Below are 27630 nucleotides of genomic sequence, written 5' to 3'. Positions count from 1 at the left end.
TAGATGTGTTCAGTGGGATATTTTTAGATGTGTTCAGTGAGATATTTTTCTTAATTACTAAAGGTCCGTTCACATTTCTACCTTTGCAGTAGTAGGTAGTGTGTTCAGACTTTTATCTTAAAAGTAGTTCAGTAATTCATCGTTACAATATGATTGCCTCTCAACTAACGGGGTTCCTGAAAAATTGTTTTTTGGGACCCTTCAAATAATATTTTTAGGGCCCCGAAGTCATATTTTTTGGGGCTCTTAAGTAATATTTAGTAGTCCATCAACAAATATAATTTAATTCAAAAAACATTTTTTTTTAATTTAATTTTTTTTTGACGCCCTGAAGTAAACGATTTTGGGGGCCCTGGCCTGAAGTTGTTTGCTTTTTTGGGCCCCATAATGTATTGACTTGAAGTAATATTTGGTATGAGACTAACAAAACTTTTTTTGCTTTTTTGTATTATTTGTGGTTGCAAGGATTTTTCAAGAAATATTTTTGGGGGCATTAAGATAAAATAATAATTTTTCTTTTAAAAAAGCAGTTTATTTTTTTGGGGCCCCTGGGGTAACTTTTTTTTAAATCAATATATATTGATTTAAAAACAATGACATAATCAATGACATAATGTGTCTCCCTTGTATCCGAAATGATTCAAATACATTTTAATTTACTTCGTAACTCAATTTATGCTAACAGTTTCCTTCTCTGCATTGTCTCCAGTGGGGGCCCTGGGGTCGGTCGGGGGCCCCGGGGCGCCGCCCCGCTTGCCCCAAGGGAGTGTACGCCCCTGTCTTTACCTCCAATAAGGATACCATCAAGATAATGTTATGTTTATGCTTTAAACATTAAATTTATTAAAAATTTAATTATTGAGTTTTTTTTATTTAAATACAAGCTTAATACTATTTATATTTAATAATACAATATGTAGGTTAGGATATACAATATACTTTAATTAACTTAGGATGGATACGTCTAGTCGCCTTGAGATCAAAGATGAGAAGAAAGCTATAGGCTAAAGTCAAAGTTCAGAAGCTCATGGTTAACGAGGTTATGTATTCTTTCCTCTATGTATGGGACCATGTGCCCAATTATCGAACTCATTTTATTGACTGGATTTATATCGATTTTTAATTCTTCGGGCTTTTTCTCTTCGGTCTTTTTCTCTTCACTTGTGTTTTCGGAATCAGACATTTTTTAGTCACTCCGAGAACTTGGACTTGAACTTTTATTGCATGCAAATTTGACTACGTGGACTTAAACTTTTCTTGCATGCACTGTTTGTTTTATTTATTTGTTTATTTTTTATATATATATATATATTTTTACTTTTTGGAAATATTAACTTAGACTCAATTTATATAACTTTTTTTTTAATTCGCAATTTTCCTCGTCGCCAATTTTATTATATTTGTGGAGATGTTTTAGGATTAAATTAAAGACGTGTGTTCTTATTATAACTTAAACAGGAAGTCATTTATTTCAAGGATGACAGATAATGATTTGAGCTCAATACAATTCTGTTATACTTAAGCCTAGGTTACATCATAGAGGAAGGAATACCTAGAGAGCCGACTCGTACCCCCTTGCCTAAAACACCCGCAAATTTAATTTCAGATAATTGGTATACAATCTCTTATTTTTCTCTTGTTTTCCTATCTGTGAATACGTGTGAAAGGTATAATGCGTTTAATACCTTCCTTTCACCAGTAGATGTCCTCACAAACAGGTTTGTGCTTTGAATTTAAACATGATTTGTATATGAACTTGAATAGCTCAAATAGCTCACTCAGACACCCACCTTTCAATAAATATGTATAGAAATAAAAAAAAAGGTTCGTGTTTTGAATTTATTATATTTAATACAGTCAAATAAGGAGAAAAAAGGGGTAAATCTCGGAATAAATGTTAGTTGAAATTTTTTTTGCTCAATATCTTCCTTTTGCCATTCTATAATATATCTCAAAAGTCTAGAAAAATCTCATGTCCGCTTGTCGCGATTTCAAGGTCAAATCGCGAAATGAAGATTTTCAAAATTTGCAAAAATAGGCTATGGTATTATATACATATATGATACATGATTTCAAGGTATTTTTTAATGCTGATTCCAAAAAATCTAAAATCAAGACAATCTGACGTCTCTGGAGAAAGTTATAACTGTTTTTCATCTGTCAACTCATATTATTAGGTAGGTAGGTAGAGATGGCGGTCAAAGCAAACGAGCTTGATGACCCAATTAGCGCAGAATGCGCCGTTTTGATACCAAAACTCATGGAACCTATGATGGATTTATTAGAAGATAGAATTTAGATTGATTTTAAGAGGAAAGACAAGTGTTTAGGAACTCCTAAATCCACTTTGTTGAGTTGAAGAACGAGATCAAGTCTTTGATCTTCGATTCTGATATGTTATCTAAGTCATTAAAGAATTCACTCCCCAGAGAAAGTGCTCTATATCTAGCGAGGGCCGGACATTGGCATAGAAAATGGAAGACCGTTTCTTTTTCTTGCTGGTCCAAACAGCTGCGACAGCAAGTATTGTGTGGTATACCCAACTTTGCTGCATGTTCCCCTATCGGCCAATGTCCTGTACACACCGCAACGATTCTGCTAATATCTTTTCTGGGTCTGGAGATTAAATCATTGGTTTTGGATTTATTATAAGTGGGCCATATTTTCCTAGATATGACGCAGCTATCTAAACTATGCCACCTATTGTTTGCTTTTTTTAAATAGTTTGAGAAGATATTGCCCTTCATGACTCCTATTGGAATATTAACTGCTTCTGCTAGCGACTCATGAAGGGCCGATCCTTGCCTGGCCAGTTCATCAGCCTTTTCGTTGCCCTCAAAACCACTATGTCCTGGGATCCAGACTAGAGTGATTGTGAGGCTTTCGCTCAGTATTGAGAGTTGCTCTCTGCACTGCTGAACCAGTTTGGATGATGTCATGACTGAAGAGATTGCTTTTATAGCTGCCTGACTATCTGTTAGTATAGCTACATTATGGGTTTGATTTAAATTAATTCTTAGTACTTTGCAAGCTTCCCTAATTGCGAGTAGTTCTGCTTGAAACACGCTTGCAAAATTTGGAAGTCGAAAGGATTTTGAAATATTAAGGGATTCATGATAGACACCCGCACCGACCCCACAGTCCATTTTTGAGCCGTCAGTGAAAATACAAGTGTCGAAGTCTCTCGTCACAATTCCATCTTCCCAGTCTGTCCTCAACGGGAAGCTGACCTTACAATTCTTTACAGTGTTCAAGGTAGGAGTCTGATAGTCGGTAGGGGTCAGAAACATATCTGATGGTACTAAATTAGTTATGTCACTATGACCAAAAGGTTTTACCTTCCAACAGCCGGTTTCTTTTAGCCTTAATACGCTACAAGACACCTGGTATTTGGCATGAAGGTCTATGGGTAAAAGGTGCAAGAGAACGTTTAGAGCCTCAGTGGGGCACGACCGGAGGGCTCCAGTCGTCCCTACGCTTGCCGTTCTCTGGATTTTCTTAAGTTTGTTGATGTTGTATGCTTTACTGAGAGCAGGCCACCAAACAATGGCGCCGTAGGTAAGAATGGGTCTTACAACCGCTGTGTAAGTCCATAGAATCATTTTTGATTTAAGGCCCCATTTTTTCCCAAAGGTTTTACTGCAGGCATAGAAAGCAATGCTCGCTTTCTTAACCCGCTCTTCTATATTTAGCTTCCAGCTAAGTTTAGTGTCCAAAATTACACCTAAATATTTTGCGCTAGAAGAAAGTGATAAGATTTGGCCGTTAAGCTGAGGTAGAGGGAAGGCAGGGATTTTGGTTTTAGTTGTAAAAAGCATCAGTTCCGTTTTACTTTGATTAACTCCTAGGCCACAGCTTGTAGCCCAGTTGCTAACTCTTCTCAAAGCCGTGTCAGTGATCTCACTGATCACGGGTAAAAATTTTCCTGATACAAGTACAACCAGATCGTCCGCATATGCCACTGCCTTCACTCCACTTCTCTCAAGCTTCACGAGGATATTGTTCATAACAAGGAGCCACAAAAGGGGGGAAAGAACGCCACCCTGAGGCGTACCCCTGTTGACGCATTTATAACAGTGTGAATTTCCTAAACTTGCTTGAATTCTTCTCTCTTTTAGCATTGAAATAATCCAACTTCTGATGTAGTCTTCTACTTCAAAAGTCACAAGGGCCTCGAGAATAGATTCGGTTAGGACATTGTTAAAAGCTCCTTCTACATCTAAGAAGGTAGCTAGGGTATATTCTTTAAAATGGATCGAGTTCTCAATTGTTCGAACGACTTCATGGAGGGCTGTTTCCGTAGATTTGCCCCTCATGTAAGCATGCTGCGAACTCTCCAAAGGACATCTTTTAAAGATCTCTCTAATATGGGTTTCAAGAATTCTCTCCAAGGTTTTGAGTAGAAAAGATGTTAAACTGATTGGCCGGAAATCCTTCGCGGATTCATGCCCTCTTTTTCCCACTTTGGGAATGAAAACCACGCTTACTTGTCTCCACGACTTGGGCACATGGTTAAGAAGAAGGCAGCTTTTAAAGATTTTTTCAAGCCACGTAACTGCTATCTCTTGCTGCTTTTGTAGCATGATAGGCAGAATACCATCAGGGCCTGGAGACTTATATGGAGAGAAGGTGCTAATAGCCCAGGCTATATTTTCTCTTGTTATCAGGGAGTTAACTTGTTCTGCCGTAACTGACAGCAAAGTGGGATTTATGTTCACTTCAGAGGTATTGTCTTCACACCCCGGGAAATGAGTAGTCATCAGTAGTTCCAGGGACTCAGCTGGAGATATAGTCCAGGATCCGTCAGGCTTTTTAAGGAATGAGGGATTGGTATGTTCCCTCGATAGAACCTTGCTAAGCCTGGCGGAGTCCTTTATATCTTCAATGGAATGGCAGTATTCCTCCCAGCTTTCTCTTTTGGATGATGCTATAGTACGCTTATAGACTCTTAAACAGTCCTTATAGGGTTGATAGAATTTGTGTTTATGGCAGATGTTGAAGATTGTTCTAGTCATTTTCCTTAGATTAGACAAGTCTTCATTCCACCAAGGAGGAAAAGTTTTGCTACTATGTCTTACCGGGCACGAAGCCTTGAAGGCAGTGATCATCGATCTTTCAAAAGTCAAAACATTTGACTCAAGATCCGCAACCGTATCTGTACTCAGATTAGGTATGCTGCGTAGCTTTGCGCTAAAAATTTGACTGAATTTCTTCCAGTCAATTCTTTTGGGATTTCTATAGGGGGTTGGGATTTTGGTTTCAAAATTAAGTTGGAAGAGGATCCAACTATGATCTGAAAAAGATTTTAAGGGCGAAACTCTCCAATTTTCAACCTGCAAATTGGAGCAATTATTTATGAGAGTAAGATCCAGTACATCCTCCCACCCTTCATAGTTACCTGAACTCGGGAAAGTGAAGGTTGGAGTAGTACCTCTGTTATACCTGTTTTTCATCTGTCAACTCATATTATTATAACAGTTGCAAACTTACTGCCGAAAAACCCTTAAAAATTATGGTAGATGAACCAAATTTTGCATGAAAATTTTAGAATCCATCATTATTAAAAATCAAAACAATCCATTACAAAAAATATACATACCTACGAAATAATGGTATTTTTTGATGGAGGGGCAAATTTTAGGATATGCACTAAAGAAGATTCTTGTTCATCTTAGGAATAAGTGCTAATAGGCTATTTTTTTCATTTTAATCTTTGTTTGGATATTTTTTAACTACCCTCAAAAATCTAAAAAAATCTCATGTCCGCAAGTCCTAATTTTCTTGGTTTGAAGATAAGGTGCAGATTTAAAAAAATTGAAAAACTACACTTCAGATATTTGTGTCAGATCAACATGAATAAGGTGCATTACTTTTCAGGGATGGTCAGGTTGACTTGTTTGTGAGTTTTGTTGGAATAAGTGTTAAAAAATACCTTTAAATCATGTCGCTTATGTTGGTATACATATAAAAATTTAAACTTTTCTTATTAATTTTTTAAAATCTGCATCTTATTTTCAAACCAAGAAAATTAGGACTTGCGGACATGAGATTTTTTTTAGATTTTTGAGGGTAGTTAAAGAATATCCAAACAAAGATTAAAATGAAAAAAATAGCCTATTAGCACTTATTCCTAAGATTAACAAGAATCTTCTTTAGTGCATATCCTAAAATTTGCCCCTCCATCAAAAAATACCATTATTTCGTAGGTATATATATTTTTTGTAATGGATTGTTTTGATTTTTGATAATGATGGATTCTAAAATCTTCATGCAAAATTTGGTTCATCTACCATAATTTTTAAGGGTTTCTCGGCAGTAAGTTTGCAACTGTTATAATAATATGAGTTGACAGATGAAAAACAGGTATAACTTTTTCCAGAGACGTCAGATTGTCTTGATTTTAGATTTTTTGGAATCAGCATTAAAAAATACCTTGAAATCATGTATCATATGTGTATATAATACCATAGCCTATTTTTACTAATTTTGAAAATCTCCATTTCGCGATTTGACCTTGAAATCGCGACAAGCGGACATGAGATTTTTCTAGACTTTTGAAATATGTTATAGAATGGCAAAAGGAAGATATTGAGCAAAAAAATTTCTACTAACATTCATTCCGAGGTTAAACCCTTATTTGACTGGATTAATTATTTTTTTATGAACTAATTCGTCTAATGGGCACTTAAATTGTTTTTAATTGTTTTGAGCATAACTCCACAGTTGAATGTGTTGGTGCCATTTAAAATGCACGGGAAAACTACCACATATAAGCACTGTGGAGTTTTTCCTCTCATTGCAGCTTGTAGGGTGGAAGAGAAAAACCAACCGAAGTCGCGTCTCTAGGTATTCCTTCCTATATGATCCATTTGTTGGATGTTTTTTTTTTTTTGTCGAAGCTTTTAGGTGGCGAGTGCGGGATAATTACATTAATTCATAAAGAATTCGCAAGCAATTGGATCAAATAAAGTCAATTTCATTTTTATTGATGATATTTGTCAAAATAAAGTTGTATGCATTTATCTTACAAAAATTAATTAAAATAAAAACAGGTGATTTTTGTAATTATTGAAAAACATAACAGGGTCATACGTACTTACTCCTAAATGGTTTTGAGGATTAAGTACGTGTTATCCAGTTATGATTTTCAATAATTACAAACCTTTTTTTTATTTTTATTAATTTTTGTAGGATAGATGCATACAATTTTATTTAGAAAAATGTCATCAATAAAAATGAAATTGACTTTATTTGACTCAATCTGTAATTTAATTATATACCTTCCATAGAGAAGTTCAATTTACTTTAAAAATCAATATTTTCAGCTTTATAGTAAGGTAAAATATGTACCTAACTTTCTAGTAATTTCTATTAGAAACTCATACAAAAAAAGGCTTTACTGTAAAGTTAATCATAAGCTATAAATTTACTAGAAAAGTAAGGTAAATTTCATTTTACTGGGGAGTCATTTTAACTTTACATTAAAGTTAAATGTACCAGAAATAAGGTGGTTCACACCTTATTTTTTCTCCGTGTGTCGAAAGGAAGGTATCAAACGCATTATACCTTTCACACGTATTCACAGATAGAAAAACAAGAGAAAAATAAGAGAGATGTATGCCAATTTTATCTGAAATTAAATTTGCGGGTGTTTTAGGCAACGGGGGTACCAGTCGGCTCTCTAGGTATTCCGTTCTGCATGTATAAAACCATAGAGGAAGGAATACCTAGAGATCCGACTCGTACCCCCCTTGCCTAAAACACCCGCAAATTTAATTTCAGATAAGTGGTATACATCTCTCTTATTTTTCTCTTGTTTTCCTATCTGTGAATACGTGTGAAAGCTATAATGTTCCTTTCACCAGTGGATGTCCTCACAAATTTTGAATTTAAACATGATTTTGGTTTGTACATGAACTTGAATAGCTCAAATAGCTCACTCCAGACACCCACCTTTCAATAAATATGTACAGAAATAAAAAAAAGGTTCGTGTTTTGAATTTATTATATTATTTTTTTATGAATTTATTCCTCTACTCAGCACTTAAATTGTTTTTAATTGTTTTGAGCTCAACTCCACACATAGAGGAAGGAATACCTAGAGAGCCGACTCGTACCCCCCTTACCTAAAACACCCGCAAATTTAATTTCAGATAATCTCTCTTATTTTTCTCTTGTTTTCCTATCTGTGAATACGTGTGAAAAGTACAATTCGTTTAATACCTTCCTTTCACCAGTAGATGTCCTCACAAATTTTGAATTTAAACATGATTTTGGTTTGTACATGAACTTGAATAGCTCAAATAGCTCAAATAGCTCACTCCAGACACCCACCTTTCAATAAATATGTAGAGAAATTAAAAGAAAAAGGTTCGTGTTTTGAATTTATTATATTATTTTTTTATGAATTTATTTCCTACTGAGCACTTAAATTGTTTTTAAGTGTTTTGAGCTCAACTCCACAGTTGAATGTGTTGGTGCCATTTAAAATGCACGGGAAAACTACCACATATAAGCACTGTGGAGTTTTTCCTCTCATTGCAGCTTGTAGGGTGGAAGAGAAAAACCAACCGAAGTCGCGTCTCTAGGTATTCCTTCCTCTATGACTCCACAGTTGAATGTGTTGGTGCCATTTAAAATGCACGGGAAAACTACCACATATAAGCACTGTGGAGTTTTTCCTCTCATTGCAGCTTGTAGGGTGGAAGAGAAAAACCAACCGAAGTCGCGTCTCTAAATATTCCTTCCTCTCTGTACTGAGCACTTAAATTGTTTTTAATTGTTTTGAGCTCAACTCCACAGTTGAATGTGTTGGTGCCATTTAAAATGCACGGGAAAACTACCACATATAAGCACTGTGGAGTTTTTCGTCTCATTGCAGCTTGTAGGGTGGAAGAGAAAAACCAACCGAAGTCGCGTCTCTAGGTATTCCTTCCTCTATGATGTAAACGAACTACCAAGGGAGACAAAAAGAGAAAATCGTGTTTGACAGTAAAAAAAACACCCACATTTCGTTTGAAAGAGTTGAGCGCATTGTGTGCAGGGTTAAAATCTGCACATTCTACGTCAGTTGCACTTATTGTGGGATACATTAATTTCAAACAAAAATCAACGTTTGAGTTCATTTTTCTATCAAAAATTTTGGTTGAGTGAATTCCCATATGTGCAAATCTGAAATTTGCACATATCTACTCAAACGATTGTATGGGAAATAAGAAATGAGTATATTTATTTGTATGGCGATTTTCGAGTGAAACGGGCAAATAACAATCTTGCACGTATGAAGGAAGTTCGAATCTTTTTTGTTTGAATTAATTTATTCTTGGCGTTGATTTTGGTTCCTATACGAAGTATTTTTTTGCCAAATTATAAAATGGTTTAATTCGTATGTTTAGAAAATATTTGATAGTGACATATTAAAAAAAATTATTAAAAATAAAAATAAAGCAGGTTAATCTAAAAAGAATGAAAACAAATGAATGTAGGTACCTAGTTTTCTTGTGAGTTTGCGCCCCTGCAGGCTCTGCGCCCGGTGCATTTGCATATCTTGCACATTAGACTGATTCAAAAATTTTTTTTTGTTTTTGTTCAAAGCATTTGTTGGAAATGACGAAAAAAAATACTGTAAAAGTTTCAGCCCTTAATGTTAACATTTAGTACCGCCGCACGGTTGTCCAAAATGACTTATCTCGTTGCAAAAATCATAACTTTTGAATGGATTGAGTTAGCGGTACAATTTTTTTTTATTTGAAGGAAATTTCTAGGGCTGTTATACCAATGAATTTCAATAAAATTATTTCACAGGGTGTTTCGGAATCATCGGCCAAAAACAGATTTTCTTTAAAAAAAAAGTTTAAATTAAAATTGGTATGCCATTTTGTAGAAATCACTAATCTCGCAATTTCTACAAAATGGCATACCAATTTTAATTTAAACTTTTTTTTTAAAGAAAATCTGTTTTTGGCCGATGATTCCGAAACACCCTGTGAAATAATTTTATTGAAATTCATTGGTATTATTAGAAATTTCCTTCAAATAAAAAAAAAAATTGTACCGCTAACTCAATCCTTCAAAAGTTATGATTTTTGCAACGAGATAAGTCATTTTGGACAACCGTGCGCCGCATCGCAAATTTGTATTTCCCATACGATTTGTATGGGAAAGATTGTGTATTTGCGTTTAGAATTTTTTATCTTTTTAATGGTTCATCCAAAAGGTTTATAAAATTGTCCGCTCTACAAAAAATCTAGCCTTTTTGATGAACCATTAAAAAGATAAAAAATTCTAAACACAAATACACAATCTTTCCCATACAAATCGTATGGGAAATAGAAATTTGCGATGCGGGGGTACTAAATGTTAACATTAAGGGCTGAAACTTTTACAGTATTATTTTTTTCGTCATTTCCAACAATATTTTCAACAATGCTTTGAACAAAAAAAAATATTTTTTTTTGAATCAGTCTATTGTACATGTGATAGGGCCGGCCCTTACCTAGAAGGGTGTTTATAACGATTAACAGAAAGCAAATTAAATTAATTTTTTGTAAAATTTGTTATTATTATATTAATAGTGGCCCAATATCTTAAAATGATCAGATCAACCGATAATACGCTACCTTAATAATACGGTCGCAACCTGTATTTCCTTTAATTCCAATATTTGAATGTGTATCATGCGCACTGGCCACTGGTGTTATTTTGATTGCCTACCACTCTATTACAAATATTAAATCCATGGCAACTACTTTATATTGTTTGTTTTGGTTTTTGAAAAAAAAAAAGAATATATTTTTATGAAAAATACCTCTGCATACAACTGATTGTATACCTTTAGTTTTTATATAATCAATTTTTTTATCATTCAGCTACCGAAAATACAGATATAAAAATTAAAACAAAAATAATATGTCAATATCTAACAGGACTGGCCAGTCAGAAATCCAATATTCAGCAAAGAAGAATTTCCGAATCCGAACTCCAAGATTGGTGCCTCCATTTTCATTACAATCACTCCAAAAAAATACAGTTGTTTTCAACCAAGAAAACTTAAGCATCAAGGGCAAACAAAGTAAGTCAAGCCCAGTCAAATAAGTATTCATCGTTGGAATGAATAATAGAAAAATTTTGCTTTTAAATGATTGTCGGTAGAAAACAAATGCAAAAGAGGTATTACTTTTTTTTTTAGACATTGTCAGATTGCATTGATTTTATTTTTTTTTAACAAGCATTAAAAAATAAACCTTGAAATCTATTTTTTTTAAATTTTGTTAATCTTCTCACACTTTGACCTTGAGAATCCTGACTTGCGTAAATGGGATTTTATAGACTTTTTAGGTGGTTATAGAATATCTAAACGAAGATTTTGAGCAAAATAATTTTCTATTAGCATTAAGTCCAAGGTTTACCCTTTTTTCGCCTTATTTGACTGTACTAAAAATAATTTAAAAAAATGAGATTTAGAAAAGAATTTTTACTGTGTGTACCTATTACATTAGTTTATAACATTTTTTTAATTTAACAGATAATCAAAATAGAAGAGCAGCAACGTCTTTCCGAATGTATTATAATCGTGGAGATTTGCCAATAAAAATGGAGTACCTTACGGGGGGAGACAAAATTGGATGGACGGTAAAATCCTTAGAGCATAACACCCTTTTTGCACCAAACGATAATCTCAGCAACACCGCACATAAACTAAATTAACTGATGTTTTTTCCTTTCTTCGAAAAACAAAGAAAGAAATAATAACTAAACAAAATCTCCAATAAAATAATAATTGCCATTATCTCCAAAAGAAAATCTTCATGAACAAATACCCAAAGAAGTATTTTTTTGCAAAATCTCCACAAATTTCCAAATCCCTAATGTAAGGTAGAGGTACATTTAACTGACACTATTTTTCTAACACCATTTCGTCCAGATAAAATAAACATAAAAAAGGGCAAACCCAAAAATAATTCGCATATAGTTGAAAATTGGTACAGAGCATTCAAATTTCGATTAAAGTAAAATGTTAAAAGTCCCCAAAAGTCCCATGTGTGCATAAAAAATTATTCAAGTTTTAATGTTTTTCATGTATAACTTTGAAACGGAAGAAGCTATTAAAAAAGTATATGAATGACTTCTTGTAGGTTTTGTAATTCGCTAAAAAAAAATGATGACACTCTTTTTTCTACGAGATAACGTTTAGAAGATACCGTGGTTTTAAAATGTGTCAAATGTCGAAAATATCGGGTTTTTGCTTATTACTTTTAAGCGGTGAAACCTATCGAAAAGTTGTCTTTGAAATTCCGGTAGATAATGTGCTCCTTTACATAACTACCTCTTACGGCCATATTATTCACTAGTTTAAAAATTACATCTGGATGTAAAGAAATTGAAATGTCAAAAATAACTCCAAATCCATGATATTCACTATCACAGAAACAAACAAATAGTCATTTATAACTATTTTTTAACTATTTTCATAGTTAAAATCGGTAAAACTATTTTGGATTTGGATTTATTTTTGACATTTGACAATTTTACATCCAGATGTATTTTTTAAACTAGTGAATAATATGGCCGTTAGTCTTTCAAAAAGAAACAAATTTGTATCGATTTAGTCAACATTCAAAAATTTGTACCTACTCTGCCCGATAAAAATTGGCAGTACAGGGAAAATAGGACATTTGCATCTCACTCTTCTTCACGCCTTATGGATATGTCTATCACATCAAAAAGCTCACACAGCGATGCCGTATTATCCACAAAAAATGTTTCAAAAAGGTACCAGCGTTACCATCTTGGCGGTAAAATTTCACAAAAACGAAAAAAAGAATAAATTTTTCTTTTTACACCAAAATAACAAAACAAAAATTTCACTCATTTGAGACACAGACCGCACAATGGGACCAAACGACGAAAACCATCTCAAAATTGGTTTTAACAAATGTGATCATTTCAAAAAAGTAATGATTATTTAACATAATAGAAATGTGCGCAATTATGAGAGCATACATTGTTTTACATTTCAATTTTTATTGTTTTTCGTCCTATTTTATATAACAGTTTAAACTTAGTTTTCTCAGAAGTTTGTGAAGAAACCTTATAAGTGTTGTATATCAATAAAAAGGTTAGAATCTCTACTTTATAAATCCGTTATTTGTTTTTGAATGTACTTTAAATTGATTGTTTAAAAAAAATAACAATTAATGGGAAGTAATTTGACCAAATTTAATTTTCAATTGTAGATTTCTCCTTTGCCGACGACTGCCGATGTCGAGCATTGAATGAATTTAGAATCTCATTTTACTCAAAATCAAGGAATAAAAATAAAATTTTGCGCATTTTGCGCCATTTTGATTTACGGTCAAAAATGTATAAAATAAAATTTTTCCAAAAATGTTTGCAAACCTTTTTTTTACTGTCATCTACAGGGTATCTCAGAATTAATGATTCAAATGAAATATTCTGATAGGCTATTTAAAGGGCTCTTAAAATTAGGTAACTTGTTTATCCCAAATTTTTACGGTTTTCGATTAAATGCACTTCTTGTGAAATTTCGAAAAATTCCTACTTTAAAACAGTATTTTGCTTCCCCTGTTCATAATTTATTTTTGTTTTTTTTTTTACAAATCTGTCCCTAAAACAATAATTGACATAAAAAAAAAATGATTTCGCTACAAATTAGTTTAAACAAAATCCTATGTTTTTTACTGTTTTTTTTTACTCTGAAAAACCTTGTGTTGTTGAATTCAAATTATAGTATCTTTCATCCTAACTTCAATTTCCGAATTTTGTATACTTTTTTTGAAAACTGTGATAACTAGGCAAGTTATAAAAATGATAAACAAGTTTCAAAATGTACAATTTATTTTTAGGGTGTTGCTCTAAAATAAAAGTAAGAAATTGAGTTTCATTAAAACTGCTACCTATTTGTTGTGATATGGCGAACAAAATAAACAATGTTTTGATTAAATAATTTATTTTTATTTACCAACGTTTGTAGAAACAAAAATCAATTATGAACAGGGGAAGTAAAATACTGTTTCAAAATAGGAATTTTTCGAAATTTCACAAGAAGTACATTTAAACGAAAATGGTAAGAATTTGAGATATTAATTTTAAATTATTACTTTTGCGATCCCCTATAAAGGGAATTCCCAACAAGCTTGACATTTTGAACGGATTTCAAATCCAATTTTCTGCCGCAAATCAAAATCTGCAGATTTGATATTGGTTATTTTATTTCATCCCATTTTTTCAAACTTTTATAATACTTAATACTTTTTTCCTCTTCAACCCTTTTTTTTTGTTTGAGTTTTATAAAATACACAATAATTTTGATTTATTAAGAAAGTGGTTAATTTAGTCTCTACATTTTTGGATACTTATCGCTTTCACATTTTTTCTTTCTTTACTTACTTATAAAATAAATTCTACCTACAATGAATTTTATATTATCTTTCATTCGTATGCTTTTTTTGAATTTATAATCTTTTAATTTTTGCTTTCTCATCAATATATTATATATGTGATAACTTCACTTATATTTAACACAAATTACAACGACTTAAAATATAATTTTGTAAATGAATTAAGCCATTAATAAATTGATGAATTTGAGCTATTTTTCATAATTTCTGTTTTATATTATAATAAATACATACATAGTTTTTTTAGTTCTGATTTTTATTACATGTTGAAGCATATACATTGTAGTATATTTGTGCCAAATTTCAAAAAAAAATATTGAGAAACAAAAAAGTTATGGAATTTTGAGATGATTTACATCGTTTGGCCCCATAGTGGACCGGCCCGTAACAAATTTTTCCTGTTAAATGTTAAAATACGTGTTAAAATGTGGACATTAACTTGTTTACTACACACAAAAAATAAAAAAGCAAACACCACGACAACACATATGCTTTTTTTTGTTCTAAAAGCTTGAAGAAAGCATTAATCCTGAAAGCTCTTTCAGAAAAATAATAGAAAAGGGAGTAGTTTACGAAGAAAGTTTACCAATGGTAACTCTTAAGGCCCAACTACAATAGGCATATGCGCGCATGGGCTTATGTCAAAATGGAATAAGTGAGTTGTCGCACATACACAATTCTTATGGAATAGCCATAATGCGCGATTCGTTAACTTTCGTTAAGCATATACCGTGCGCTCTGAACCGCACGACATGAGTAAATTTCTCAGAACAAAATGTAAGCAACATGGATGCAAGGGGGATGAAAAAATTAAATTAATTTTCATTTAACAAAAATGTTATATACGAATTGGGAATTGAATGAAAACAGTTTTAAAAATATTTTTGTGTAATTCAACGCGTTTTTTTTACGAAAAATAAAAAAAAACAAAAATGTAAATTGTGACAGAAGGCTATGTGCGCGTATGTTCATTATGGCTACTCCTCATGTTTTCAGAAACAGGACGAAGCAGTTCGTTCGATTTTGACATAAGCCCATGCGCGCATATGCCTATTATAGTTGGGGCTTTATGTATTGTGAATACTTTTAATAAACAACTTTGATGATTGAGTTTCATTCTGCCATCTACCACCGATCGTGTGGCAGATCGGTTATAGGGGGATGTACGTCGCTTAATAAAGAAATTACAACAACAACTCCACTGCGCGTCTGTGGTTTTGTTCTGTGTTTCAGGGGCATATTTTTCGTGAATTGCTTTTGGGCAACTGTTAAGTCCCACTGATTTTAAAAAAGCTCTCCCATAAGACCTGTACTGCCAATTTTTATCGGACAGAGACAGAGTATAGCTTCTAAAATATGAGCTTTTTGACATACATTTTTAACCCATATCCTCTATGGACTATCACGTTTTCCACAAAATAGCTTAAGATATGCTTTAGTAACACTAATCGTTATCGTTTTAAAGCTATCGCACCTAAAAGTGGTATATATATAGAAAATATCGTTTTCTATCTATCTATTTTTTCTTTGCAGCAACGGAAAATCATTTTCTGATAATTTGATTCGTTATTCCGAATCACACTTATCGTTTGAAAGGTGCACTACCTTTCAAACGATAAGTGTTACCAAAGCACATCTTAAGCTTTTTTGTGGAAAACGTTATAGGCTATGAAGTGAGCTTAAAATAGATTTCAAAAAAAGCGCACTGCTCAAAAGAGTGGTAGGTATATGAGGCGTGAGAATAATAAATAGGTCAAGTCCACTTCTCTATAGTTTGGATGTGTTAAGGTCTTTAAAAATAAGGGTTTCGTCTTATTGAAATAGAATGAAAGAAAGAAATATAGAGCTATTGATTTGTGAAACATTTATTTCAAAAGCGCCTTTAGTTCCTGAGAAAAAGCTTCTCAAAGCTCAAAATAATGCTCAAATTTCAAATGGACTTGACCCATTATTATTATTCTGAACGCCTAATGTATCGAAAATATCATTCTTTGTCTATTTTTGTCGAATAGTCAATGTTATCTAAACAAATTTTAAAAGCATATGTGTATTACGTGCTTCTTTACATAAACAAATTCAGTATGCACCTATACAGGGTGTCCCAAAAGTTAACGTCGAAACGAAAACGGTAGATAGGGTAGGTGGTGACAGTTATCAGAAAAATAATAAAAAAAATCGCAGCCATATATTTTGTGAGTTATGGGCATTTGAATAAAAGTCGAAAAAATGGTCACCCTGTGACGGTTTTTTATGTGCCGTGACTACAAATCTTAATTTATTTTTCTCATTTTTTTCTTTTGTTATGGAACCTTGAATAATCCTGCTACCAAATGCATTCAAAAATGTTTACTGAGCTGCATCAGTTTTAAAGAAAATTTCACTTTTTTGCCCAACTAAGTACTAAAAAATTTTACATGACTCTAATTCAATTAACCGTAGTGTACAAAAAATGCACTACGATGTTTCGGCAAGTTACCTTAAAAGTTGGTGTGTTCAATTCTCTTTTCAAAATGGTATAACATTGTTGAGAATATTCCATAAATAACCGAGATAAAATTTATTTTCTTAAGAAATCCGACTTTTTTATTAGGTATTTTTTCCATATTATTTTAGTTTTGTACCCTTTCAGATCCTTTCAGAATACAAAAACTTAAATAATATGGAAAAATAACCTAATAAAAAAGTAATATTTGCTTTGAAATTGATGCAGCTGAGTTAAAATTTTTGAATGCATTTGGTAGTAGGGTTATTCAAGCTTCCGTAACAAAAGAAAAAAATGAGAAAAATTAAGATTTGTAGTCACGGCACATGAAAAACCGTCACAGGGTGACCATTTTTTCGACTTTTTTTCAAATGCGCATAACTCACAAAATATGAGGCTGCGATTTTTTTAATTATTTTTCTGATAACTGTCACCACCTACCCCATCTACCGTTTTCGTTTCGACGTTAACTTTTGGGACACTCTGTATATACAATGCCCGTATGTCGAAAATGATTTTTTTTTTCAACTGTGGAAGAAATTTAAGCACGTTAAAAGGCAAAGTCAGATGTTAGATCTTGTATGAATTCTGAAGACCCTTCAAATCGGACAAGAAATGCGGCTTTTCTTATTTAAAGCTTAAATATGTGATAGTTCTAAAAAAATATCCTTAAATTGATTTAATATTCGTAAAATGTTTAAACAAATAGTTAAATTTTAATAAAAACAATAAAGGTTCTCATATCAATACAAACAATAATTTTGTCCACTTAGATTCTTGATTTTGACCTCTGTGCGCCGCCCGCTCTATACGAAAAACTGTTATTTATGATTTTTGTTCACATTAAAAATTTTTTTTTTTTTTTTTAATTATACAGGGTGTCCCAAAAGTTAACGTCGAAACGAAAACGGTAGATAGGGTAGGTGGTGGCAGTTATCAGAAAAATAATAAAAAAAATCGCAGCCATATATTTTGTGAGTTATGGGCATTTGAATAAAAGTCGAAAAAAATGGTCACCCTGTGACGGTTTTTTATGTGCCGTGACTACAAATCCTAATTTTTCTCATTTTTTTTTTGTTACGGAACCTTGAATAACCCTGCTACCAAATGCATTCAAAAATTTTTACTCAGCTGCATCAGTTTTAAAGAAAATATTACTTTTTTGCCCAACTAAATACTAAAAAATTTTACATGACTCTAATTCAATGATTCGTAGTGTAAAAAAAAAATGCACTACGACGCACAGTGGTGCCATTCTTCGTTTTTGCCGACAAAATTCATTTGCACGGCCATTTCTGGACGAAAAGTCATGAAATTTGGTACACTGAATGATTTTAGTATGGAGAATACGAAAAGGCTGCCAACATTTTTTTAATCAAAATGGCGGCTAAAAAATGGCGGAAAGAATGAGCGTTAAAATAGAATTTTCATTTTTAAAACAGTATATAAGCTAGAAATTGGGCTAAATTCATGTCAAAAAGTTGTTAGATTTAAGATTTAGGACTCATAGATTAATATTCATTACAAAAAAATCAAAAAATTTGAAAACAAAGTCCAGAAAATGCAAATTTAGTAAAACACATTTTAAGACCTCTAATTACGCTATTTCATGGATTTTTTTTTAATTTATCACAATTTTGAGATCTCTTCTATTTATGTTTCATAAGAAAATTGAAAATATTGGGGTTATATGGTTGCCAACTATGTTTTTAAGTAAATATAAGAAAACATGATAGAATGAAAAGTTTCAATGTTCAATAAAACTGAGAATTTAATTTTTCCGTAAACCAAAATATACTTTTCTAATAGATCTTAGCGTTTTAAATTCAAATCCGGAGTCAAAAAAAATCTATGACGTCACGTTTTTGAGATATAAGCAGATCAAAATTAATTTATATCTTCGAAACTTGACGTCATAGATTTTTTTTGACTCCGGATTTGAATTTAAAACGCTAAAATCTATTAGAAAAGTATATTTTGGTTTACGGAAAAATTAAATTCTCAGTTTTATTGAACATTGAAACTTTTCATTATATCATGTTTTCTTATATTTACTTAAAAACATAGTTGGCAACCATATAACCCCAATATTTTCAATTTTCTTATAAAACATAAATAGAAGAGATCTCAAAATTGTGATAAATTAAAAAAAAAATCCATGAAATAGCGTAATTAGAGGTCTTAAAATGTGTTTTACTAAATTTGCATTTTCTGGACTTTGTTTTCAAATTTTTTGATTTTTTTGTAATGAATATTAATCTATGAGTCCTAAATCTTAAATCTAACAACTTTTTGACATGAATTTAGCCCAATTTCTAGCTTATATACTGTTTTAAAAATGAAAATTCTATTTTAACGCTCATTCTTTCCGCCATTTTTTAGCCGCCATTTTGATTAAAAAAATGTTGGCAGCCTTTTCGTATTCTCCATACTAAAATCATTCAGTGTACCAAATTTCATGACTTTTCGTCCAGAAATGGCTGTGCAAATGAATTTTGTCGGCAAAAACGAAGAATGGCACCACTGTGCGACGTTTCGGCAAGTTGCCTTAAAAGTTGGTATGTTCAATTCTCTTTTAAAAATGGTATAACATTGTTGAGAATAATTCATAAATAACCGAGATAAAATTTATTTTCTTAAGAAATCCAACTTTTTTATTAGGTTATTTTTCCATATTATTTAAGTTTTTGTATTCTGAAAGGTTCTGAAATGGTACAAAACTAAAATAATATGGAAAAAATACCTAATAAAAAAGTCGGATTTCTTAAGAAAATAAATTTTATCTCGGTTATTTATGGAATATTCTCAACAATGTTATACCATTTTGAAAAGAGAATTGAACACACCAACTTTTAAGGTAACTTGCCGAAACATCGTAGTGCATTTTTTTTACACTACGGTTCATTGAATTAGAGTCATGTAAAAATTTTGTTTACTTAGTTGGGCAAAAATGTAATATTTGCTTTAAAACTGTTGCAGCTGAGTTAAAATTTTTGAATGCATTTGGTAGTAGGGTTATTCAAGCTTCCGTAACAAAAGAAAAAATTTAAAAAATTAAGATTTGTAGTCACGGCACATGAAAAACCGACACAGGGTGACCATTTTTTCGACTTTTTTTCAAATGCCCATGACTCACAAACTATAAGGCTGCGATTTTTGTTATTCTTTTTCTGATAACTGTCACCACTTACCCTATCTACCGTTTTCGTTACGACGTTAACTTTTGGGACACCCTGTATATTCCTATAGTACTCTCATGAAGTAGAATTTTCTGTTTTGCGTGGCCACCAGTGGGATCGCTAGTTTATTTTATATTTGAACCTTATGCCAGGAAATTGAAATGCAGATCTACCAAAAGATGTCGCTAGAGTATTTTCTTCGATTAATAGTACTATAGAAATAGGTATGTATACAATGATACGGGGTTCGTCTGGGAAAATATATCATTCATAACTTTAGGCACATAAAACTTGGTACACGGACTGATTAGTACACAATTTACAATACGACATAAAGCTTAGACAAAAACCGATCAAATATAAAATTTCATACAATTGTTAAGTGTATTACAAATAAAATCACTAAAAATATATTAACACATTATATATATAGTTTAACTATTTTATTTTACTGTACTTATGCTCAACATCAAATTCCATTTTTTTTATTACAAAAACACACTTCACTTTGCTCAGCACGATCTTGAAGTTTGACAGTCAAAACTTGTAAACACCTGGTTAGAATCGATTGCATTCAATGCTTACACTTTGGGCTGACGTAACACCTATAATTAAACAGAAATGGCTCTAATATTTTGCACATCTGTGCTTCAACATTATTTCTATGGAAAAACAGAAACAAAACGAAAATTAAAAATATTTAAAAAAATAATATTGCCCACCTAGATTCATTTTTTTTAAACCATTGTGCGGCGGCTGCAGAAACGCTCAACTCATCGAGCTAAAGAAAAATTCACTTTTGCAGTAAAAGATGACTTTGAGTAACTACGAAAACCAGAGGTCTTCCCGTCCGCATCCTGGCAGGATTGGCGTAGCAGGGTGAAATCGGGTGCATTTTTTAAGCACCCTTCAACTCATCGAGCTAAAGACCACCATGGGGACTTAGACTCAATTAGTGAATCAAAAAACCATAGGTCGATTTTTAGGGCCCTCCTAACTCATCGAACTCAAATGAAACTCATGGTGTCAAATGAAAGGTGGCAATGTCTTCTTTAATAATTCACAGGTCTTCCTGGCCAAATCTTGGCAGTTTTTGCACGCGAACAGCTTTAAGCACAGATAATAAATTATACAGATGTCTTATGCATATGGAGAGAAATGATATATGAAACTGAAATTGACCAAAAAAAAAGCTTTTCCAAAAGCTTTAACATATTCAGTAAATACACACAAAATTATCTCGCTCATCTTCTTTCTTGAAAAAAAACATCTTCTTTCCTATGAGAGTGAGTGAGAAAAAAATATCCAATTGAAAAAGAGCTTTTTCAGCTTTATTTTTAAAAGCTCCTTGTCTGGTAAGGCTTGTCTGGTAAGGAAAAAAAATGATTCATATTTTTCTGAGCAGACAAGATATCTGTATGATTATATTATCTGTGCTTTAAGGTTGGAAACGATGAAAATGGTTTTTTGTTAAAGTCTTGTTTTTTGGTGTATTGACCGTTGATTTAAGAAATTATTTTGTTACCAAATCAAAGATAACAACATTGGTTTTCTAAATACACAAAAAAAATTAAGAATAGATTAAATATTTCTAAAAATAGACCATTAGAATGTCAAAAAATACCTACATTTCTCAGCAATTAATCAAAAAGTATGTTCGGCATTTTTATAGTTATCAAACTTTAGTATGAAAAAGATGCCAAATCGAAGGTTAGAATGTCTATTTTTATTTTTATATTTCAGAGGTCTTCCAAGTCAAAAAACTCATTTTCATCGTTTCCAACCTTAAATCTATTCGCGTAAAAGAATTTGAGATAAGATGGATTGATGCAGAGAAAGTAATAAGCCTGGTCGTGCATCGTGCTATATGTAGGTGTTTGTCGTTTTGCTTTTATATAGACAATCAAACATAAATACAGTCTGGAATTCGTAAATGTAAATGAGAATATTTTACTAAAAGCTAGTATTCTATTGATATGTCGAAAAAACATGTTAATAAGGAACTAATAGTTCCGCGAGTAAAAATAGAAATTGAATTTTTAATTAAAAAAAATAAAAAAAATCTTGACTGCCGCACCATAGCTACAACGCCGCCGTTTGGCGGAAAATTTTGACGCACCATCGCCGCACCATTTCATTTTGTATGAAAAATTCGCCGCACCATGATACATAATTTTGGATTATTGAAAAAAAAACTACCGACGAGAAGGGGATTCGAACCCGAGTATCTAGAGCACTTTAAATTAGAAGTCTAACGCTTTAACCACTCCAACATCAAGTCATGTTTGTATGAACTGGCCATTTATTACTTATGTCAAAATAAATTTGAAGACTACTTAAACATTTGTATAATTACGAGAGTAGAATTTTTTTCATTCAAAATTATAAATGGTGCGGACGTGGTGCAGTCGTGGTACTGCTGTGTGACAGCGGTTTTTACCATATATTTTCATTTTTTCAAAATGAAACGGTGCGTTCGTGGTGCAGCGGTCGGTGGTGAATTACTAGCCTGTTTTCACTAGAGGCCAAATGAGATAATATCGCCAATTATGTCATTTTGAATGTCAAATCGTATAGAAAAGAGAATTTAATATGTTCAAAGGTTTTTTTTTTTAAGTTGGTTGTAATTCTTTCCCGAAAACGAAATTCCAATGGAGATTTCCGATAAAGCCTAGTACGCCACTGATGCGAAACGAAAAATCCCATACAAAAATGACAACGAAATCGTGAACAAAAAATTTCGTTCATGTTCGACGCAGTGAAATTGAAAAGTCTCCACTTCTTTTTCGCACACAGAAGAAGAAAAATTCCCGGGAGAGAAAACCTCCCAAATAACAATTTAGCTTTCATAAGGGTCAATACAAGCTATTTTTTGGCTTGCATTAGAAGAATGTCTTATACAAATCATTTTGGTGCATTTTACCGGAATTGCATAGGACTTCACAGGTAAGTTAATAGCTTGTGACAAACAGCTAAAAATGGCCTATGGAGGTCTTTCTGCAAAGAGTTTATCTAATGCACAAACCGGATTACTTGCGTAGGATGTTACAATAAGATCTTATAGAAGTTGTAATAAGTTGTAAATTTATTGAATTTTATTTCATTATTGAAGTGAAAACTTCTTTAGTATCGTAGTGATTTGAAACAAGATGAAACGAAAACGCGACACGACTTCAACTTGTTATAACTTTTTTGTTTTAATAGATAGATGAATGAAATTTGTACTGTAGATAGGTAATTAAATAAATTATAATTGTACAAAGTTTCAATTAATTTCATATTCAAAATTCTGAGATAACGGTAAAAAGATGTTTTTTTCCTACAAACGTTATATCTTTTGATCTAGTGCACATACAAATTTGATTTAACTTTAATACGCATGCTGATAACATAACCTTTTATTTGATATATCACACATAACGGTACGTGCTCTACAAGTTACACAATCTTAAATTGAAAAAATTGAAAAATACCTCAAAACACCTGTGAAGATCTGTTGCCGATGACCAGCCACCAGTGTAGGAAGTACCGTAATCTCAGTTTTAAATTTTGAGATGGTTGACTTTAAAAAATTCTTACTTTTTTTTAGGCATGGTAGAAACATGATTGAAAAATCAAATAAAAGGTGAAATAATAAGCTTTCAGATGATTTAAAATTTATTATTTTTTAGTTTATAAGCTTGTCATATAAAAGATATGGATTTAAAGGTGATAGAATAAAAAAAGGTAAATTTTTCGATTTTTATTTTATGCAAGAAAAATAATTTTTAAGGTTTCACTTCTACCACGTGTGAATTGCACACATGATTTTTTTTTTTTTTTTTATTTTATTTTGATTTTTTCCTATTTTGTTTTTTCTACTTTTTTTGGAAATTCCACTGCTTTTTCTGTAGTTCTAAAATGGAAGGTATATTATTTTAATTGAAAAAGTACACATTTTTTTATTTTCACATGACCCGGCCAGGAATCCCACGTACCTCTGCTCACCAAGCCAGCACCTTACCAGTAGACCATGCTGGAATATTAAAGATGAGTGGAAAAAAGGGAGCTAATTGAAACCTCACATAAAAATGCAATGTTTTTTAAAATGCGTTACAAACATTGCATATCTGCAAGATAAAACCTTTGCATACTTACAGATGAAAAACATTGCATACTCACCAGATGAAAACATTGCATGCTTACAAGAACATCTTGGAACAGGTCTTACGAAAGCCTTCTGTCACTTGAAAATACAAGGCTTCTTTAGAACGGTTCAAACAGGTCTTATAAAGGTTTTTTTTTTAACATATATTTACAAGGCTTCGAGATAGCCTTAAGGAGAACTCCTTTTTTTTCCAAAATAGATGATTTGCGTAAGTAAGCCTTAAACTAAATGTATACAAACTATAGCTTGTCGAATTGAGGAAAATGGACCTTATGCAAGTAAAATTGTTACTAGGGCTACTCTCAGGGAAATTCCTCGCGTGAGATTGCCGATAAAAACTGATCCACTGTCATTTTCATTAAGAGTGATCTTGACGATGCGATTTATTGAACCGAAAATATACCTTCGTTGTAAAAGTTGCTATGTTTTGGAGACTTTTCAATTTAATTTTTAATTTGTTTATTCGAATTAAGAACTCTCCACAAAAACAGAGTCTATATGGTTAGTTAAAAATGTTCAATTAATCGCATCCAGCGACTTAAGGTGGCTTCTCCAACCAGCTCTATTCTTTACAAGCTGCTTCCGGTTTCGCATGATTAAGGTCCCGGAAAAACAATTTAAAAAATTTGCTTGCGCTTTCGCCACAGTCCATGACTCTGGACCATATAGCAGTACAAGTACATATGTATCTACTGGGATGTTGTACGTGGAAACATAAGTTGCTCGTTGCTTTGTTGGTAAATTACCTTCTCAAATCAAAGTAGCAGCGATTCAAAAGAATTTTCCCTTATTTAATTTGAAATCGTTTTTTATTACCTGCACTGTAAGTGTTTAAAATTATTTGGATTAAGGGCCAATTTTTCAATAGTCAGATCAACCTCAGATCGAGCTTATTCCTAGGAATTTATTCTTCTGATAGTCTAACTGCAATTTAAAAATCAGGGCTTTAACCAATAAATTGTGTACGTAAAATATAACAGTATACACTTCATTAATATGCAGTTTTCAGTTTTGCAATGAATTACTTATCGACGCGTCGACCAGGGGCGTACACTCCCTTGGGGCAAGCGGGGCGGCGCCCCGGGGCCCCCGACCGACCCCAGGACCGCAACTGGAGACAATGCAGCGAAGGAAACTTTTAGAATAAATTGAGTTACGAAGTAGGTAAATTAAAATGTATTTGAATCACTTCGGATACAAGGGAGACAAATTATATCATTCAGTGTAATGTATAATGCATTGGTAGCCACACAATATATACTGATTTAGTAAAAAGGTTACCCCAGGGGCCCCAAAAAAATAAACTGCTTTTTTAAAAGAAAAAATTTTAATCTTAGGGCCCCAAAAAATATTACTTGAAAAATCTTTGCAACCACAAATAATACATTAGGGGCCCCAAAAAAGCAAAAAAACAACTTCAGGCCACGGGCCCCAAAAGCCTTTACTTCGGGGCGTCAAAAAAAATTAGATTAAAAAAAATTGTTTTTTAAATTAAATTACATTTGTTGATGGATAACTAAATATTACTTTAGGAGCCCCAAAAAATATGACTTCGGGGCTCCAAAAATATTATATGAAGGGTCCCAAAAAATAATTTTTCAGGAACCCCGTTAATCTATTACTAAGGACCCCAAAAATATTCATTAAATTTTCTGATGGCATGACAAATATTATATGAGATCCTCAAAAGCTATTACTTCAGTGGTTCAAAACAATCAAATGGAAAATTAAATATCAATTCAGGGGCCCCAACATAAATACATCATAGCCCAAAATAAAAACATTATTTTATAGGTGGCATTTCGAATATTACTTCAGAACAGAGGAACCAATACCTATTAATTCTTAGCTCCAAAAAAATTATATTATATTTTATGAGCCTCTAAGCACTCACTTTTGAGGCCCCAAAAATAGTTTTTCAGGGACTCCAAAATAAAAAAAATTATGTCTGGTGACGGAAAATCAAATACCTAACCTATAGTATGTATTTATTACTTCAAAACAGAGGCCCCAAGAACTATCAATTCTAAGCTTCAAAAATTTTTTATTTTAGGGGACTCTAAATATTTAATTTTTGGGGCCCCAAAATTAATTTTTCAGGGGGCGCACAGTAAAAAAAATTATGTTTAATGATGTAAAATCAAATATGTACATGTTCATATTACTTCAGAATAGAGGCCCCAAGAACTATCAATTCTAAGCTAAAAAAAAAATTATTTTAGGGGTCTCTAAATATTCAATTTTGGGGGCCCCTAGTACAAGGATTTGCTACTTTTATGATAAAAATTTTAAGTAAGTATAGCAAAGTGCATTACGAACATAATAAAACATTAAAATAAACCTAAAAACAAATCAGCCATACAAAAAAAAATGTATGGCGAATACGTACTTTTGTTTTTGTATCTAAGTGGCCCCCAAATATCAAAGGGGCCCCAAAATTCAGTCTTGCCCCGGGGCCCCGGCAACTCAACGTACGCAACTGGCGTCGACGGGAATAAAAATTGTTTTAAGTGCTAAACAAATCCTTAGGAGAAAGAAAAACATTGAATTTCACAGACGTTATATAGATTTAACCAAACCTAGAATATTATGTAAATTTTAAATAAGGACTGAAATAAAATTTTTAATTTGTAAATACATATATTTATTTGATTATTTAAGGTTGACATTGAAAAACTAGACTACAATCTCTATCTACCATTATTTTTCGATGGTCTTTCTGAAACAAGACATCCTTACAAGACATATGCCCGTCAAGGTATAATCGATCTTTTGACTCATGGTGGAGATAAAATTCACCCGGTTATTCCTCAACTTATTTTGCCAATCAAAAGTGAGTTCTTTAATATAAATAATATGCTTTCCTTAGAATTTAACTTTACCAAATTATATTTAAGATGCTTTTAACACTAATAACTTAGAGGTTATGTGTACAACTTTGAAAATTCTGCAGCAACTGGTCGTATCATCAGATTTGGTTGGACCAGCTTTAGTACCTTTTTATCGACAATTATTACCGACATTTAACTCTTTCAAAGTGAAAAATCGTAAGAATATTATGTTAAAATAATGTGATTTTAATTTAGTATCTACATTTTTTCAGTTAACTGTGGGGATGAAATTGATTATAGCCAAAAGAACAACATGAATCTAAGTGATTTAATGGATCAAACTCTCCAAGTTCTTGAAATTCATGGTGGTGAAGATGCTTTTATTAATATTAAGTACATGGTTCCAACATATGAGTCTTGTTTCTTAAATTAGGATTTTTTTATAATAAATGTTAAAATAAATATTATACTGTAAAAACAAACCAGGGCTCGAATCATCGCTTAGAAAAATTCGTTACTAAAGAGTCGGTTTGTACCATGAAAAGTTAATGTGAACTTAAAATCTTATCTA

General features: G+C 32.3%; 1 protein-coding gene across 1 annotated transcript; it reads left to right on the top strand.

Annotated features, from left to right (window-relative positions):
- Positions 1 to 10583: 10583 nt before the first annotated feature.
- On the top strand, positions 10584 to 27517 carry LOC129907823 (parkin coregulated gene protein homolog). The gene is made up of 5 exons (XM_055984199.1): positions 10584 to 11071; positions 11525 to 11631; positions 26890 to 27061; positions 27126 to 27275; positions 27332 to 27517. Exons 1-5 carry the CDS (start codon positions 10909 to 10911, stop codon positions 27490 to 27492), a joined length of 753 nt encoding a protein of 250 aa, XP_055840174.1. The 5' UTR covers positions 10584 to 10908; the 3' UTR covers positions 27493 to 27517.
- Positions 27518 to 27630: the final 113 nt, after the last annotated feature.

This window comes from Episyrphus balteatus, chromosome 1 (assembly GCF_945859705.1).
Source record: "Episyrphus balteatus chromosome 1, idEpiBalt1.1, whole genome shotgun sequence".
NCBI lineage: Eukaryota > Metazoa > Arthropoda > Insecta > Diptera > Syrphidae > Episyrphus > Episyrphus balteatus.
The sequence above is the reverse complement of the archived record's forward strand: the minus strand, read 5'-3'. Positions and strand labels throughout refer to the sequence as shown.

Coding starts and splice junctions, on each gene's coding strand:
- LOC129907823 (XM_055984199.1), top strand. CDS start 10,909: ATGTCAATATCTAACAGGACTGGCCAGTCAGAAATCCAATATTCAGCA. Junction 11,072..11,524: donor AAGCATCAAGGGCAAACAAA/GTAAGTCAAGCC, acceptor TTAATTTAACAG/ATAATCAAAATAGAAGAGCA. Junction 11,632..26,889: donor GAGACAAAATTGGATGGACG/GTAAAATCCTTA, acceptor TGATTATTTAAG/GTTGACATTGAAAAACTAGA.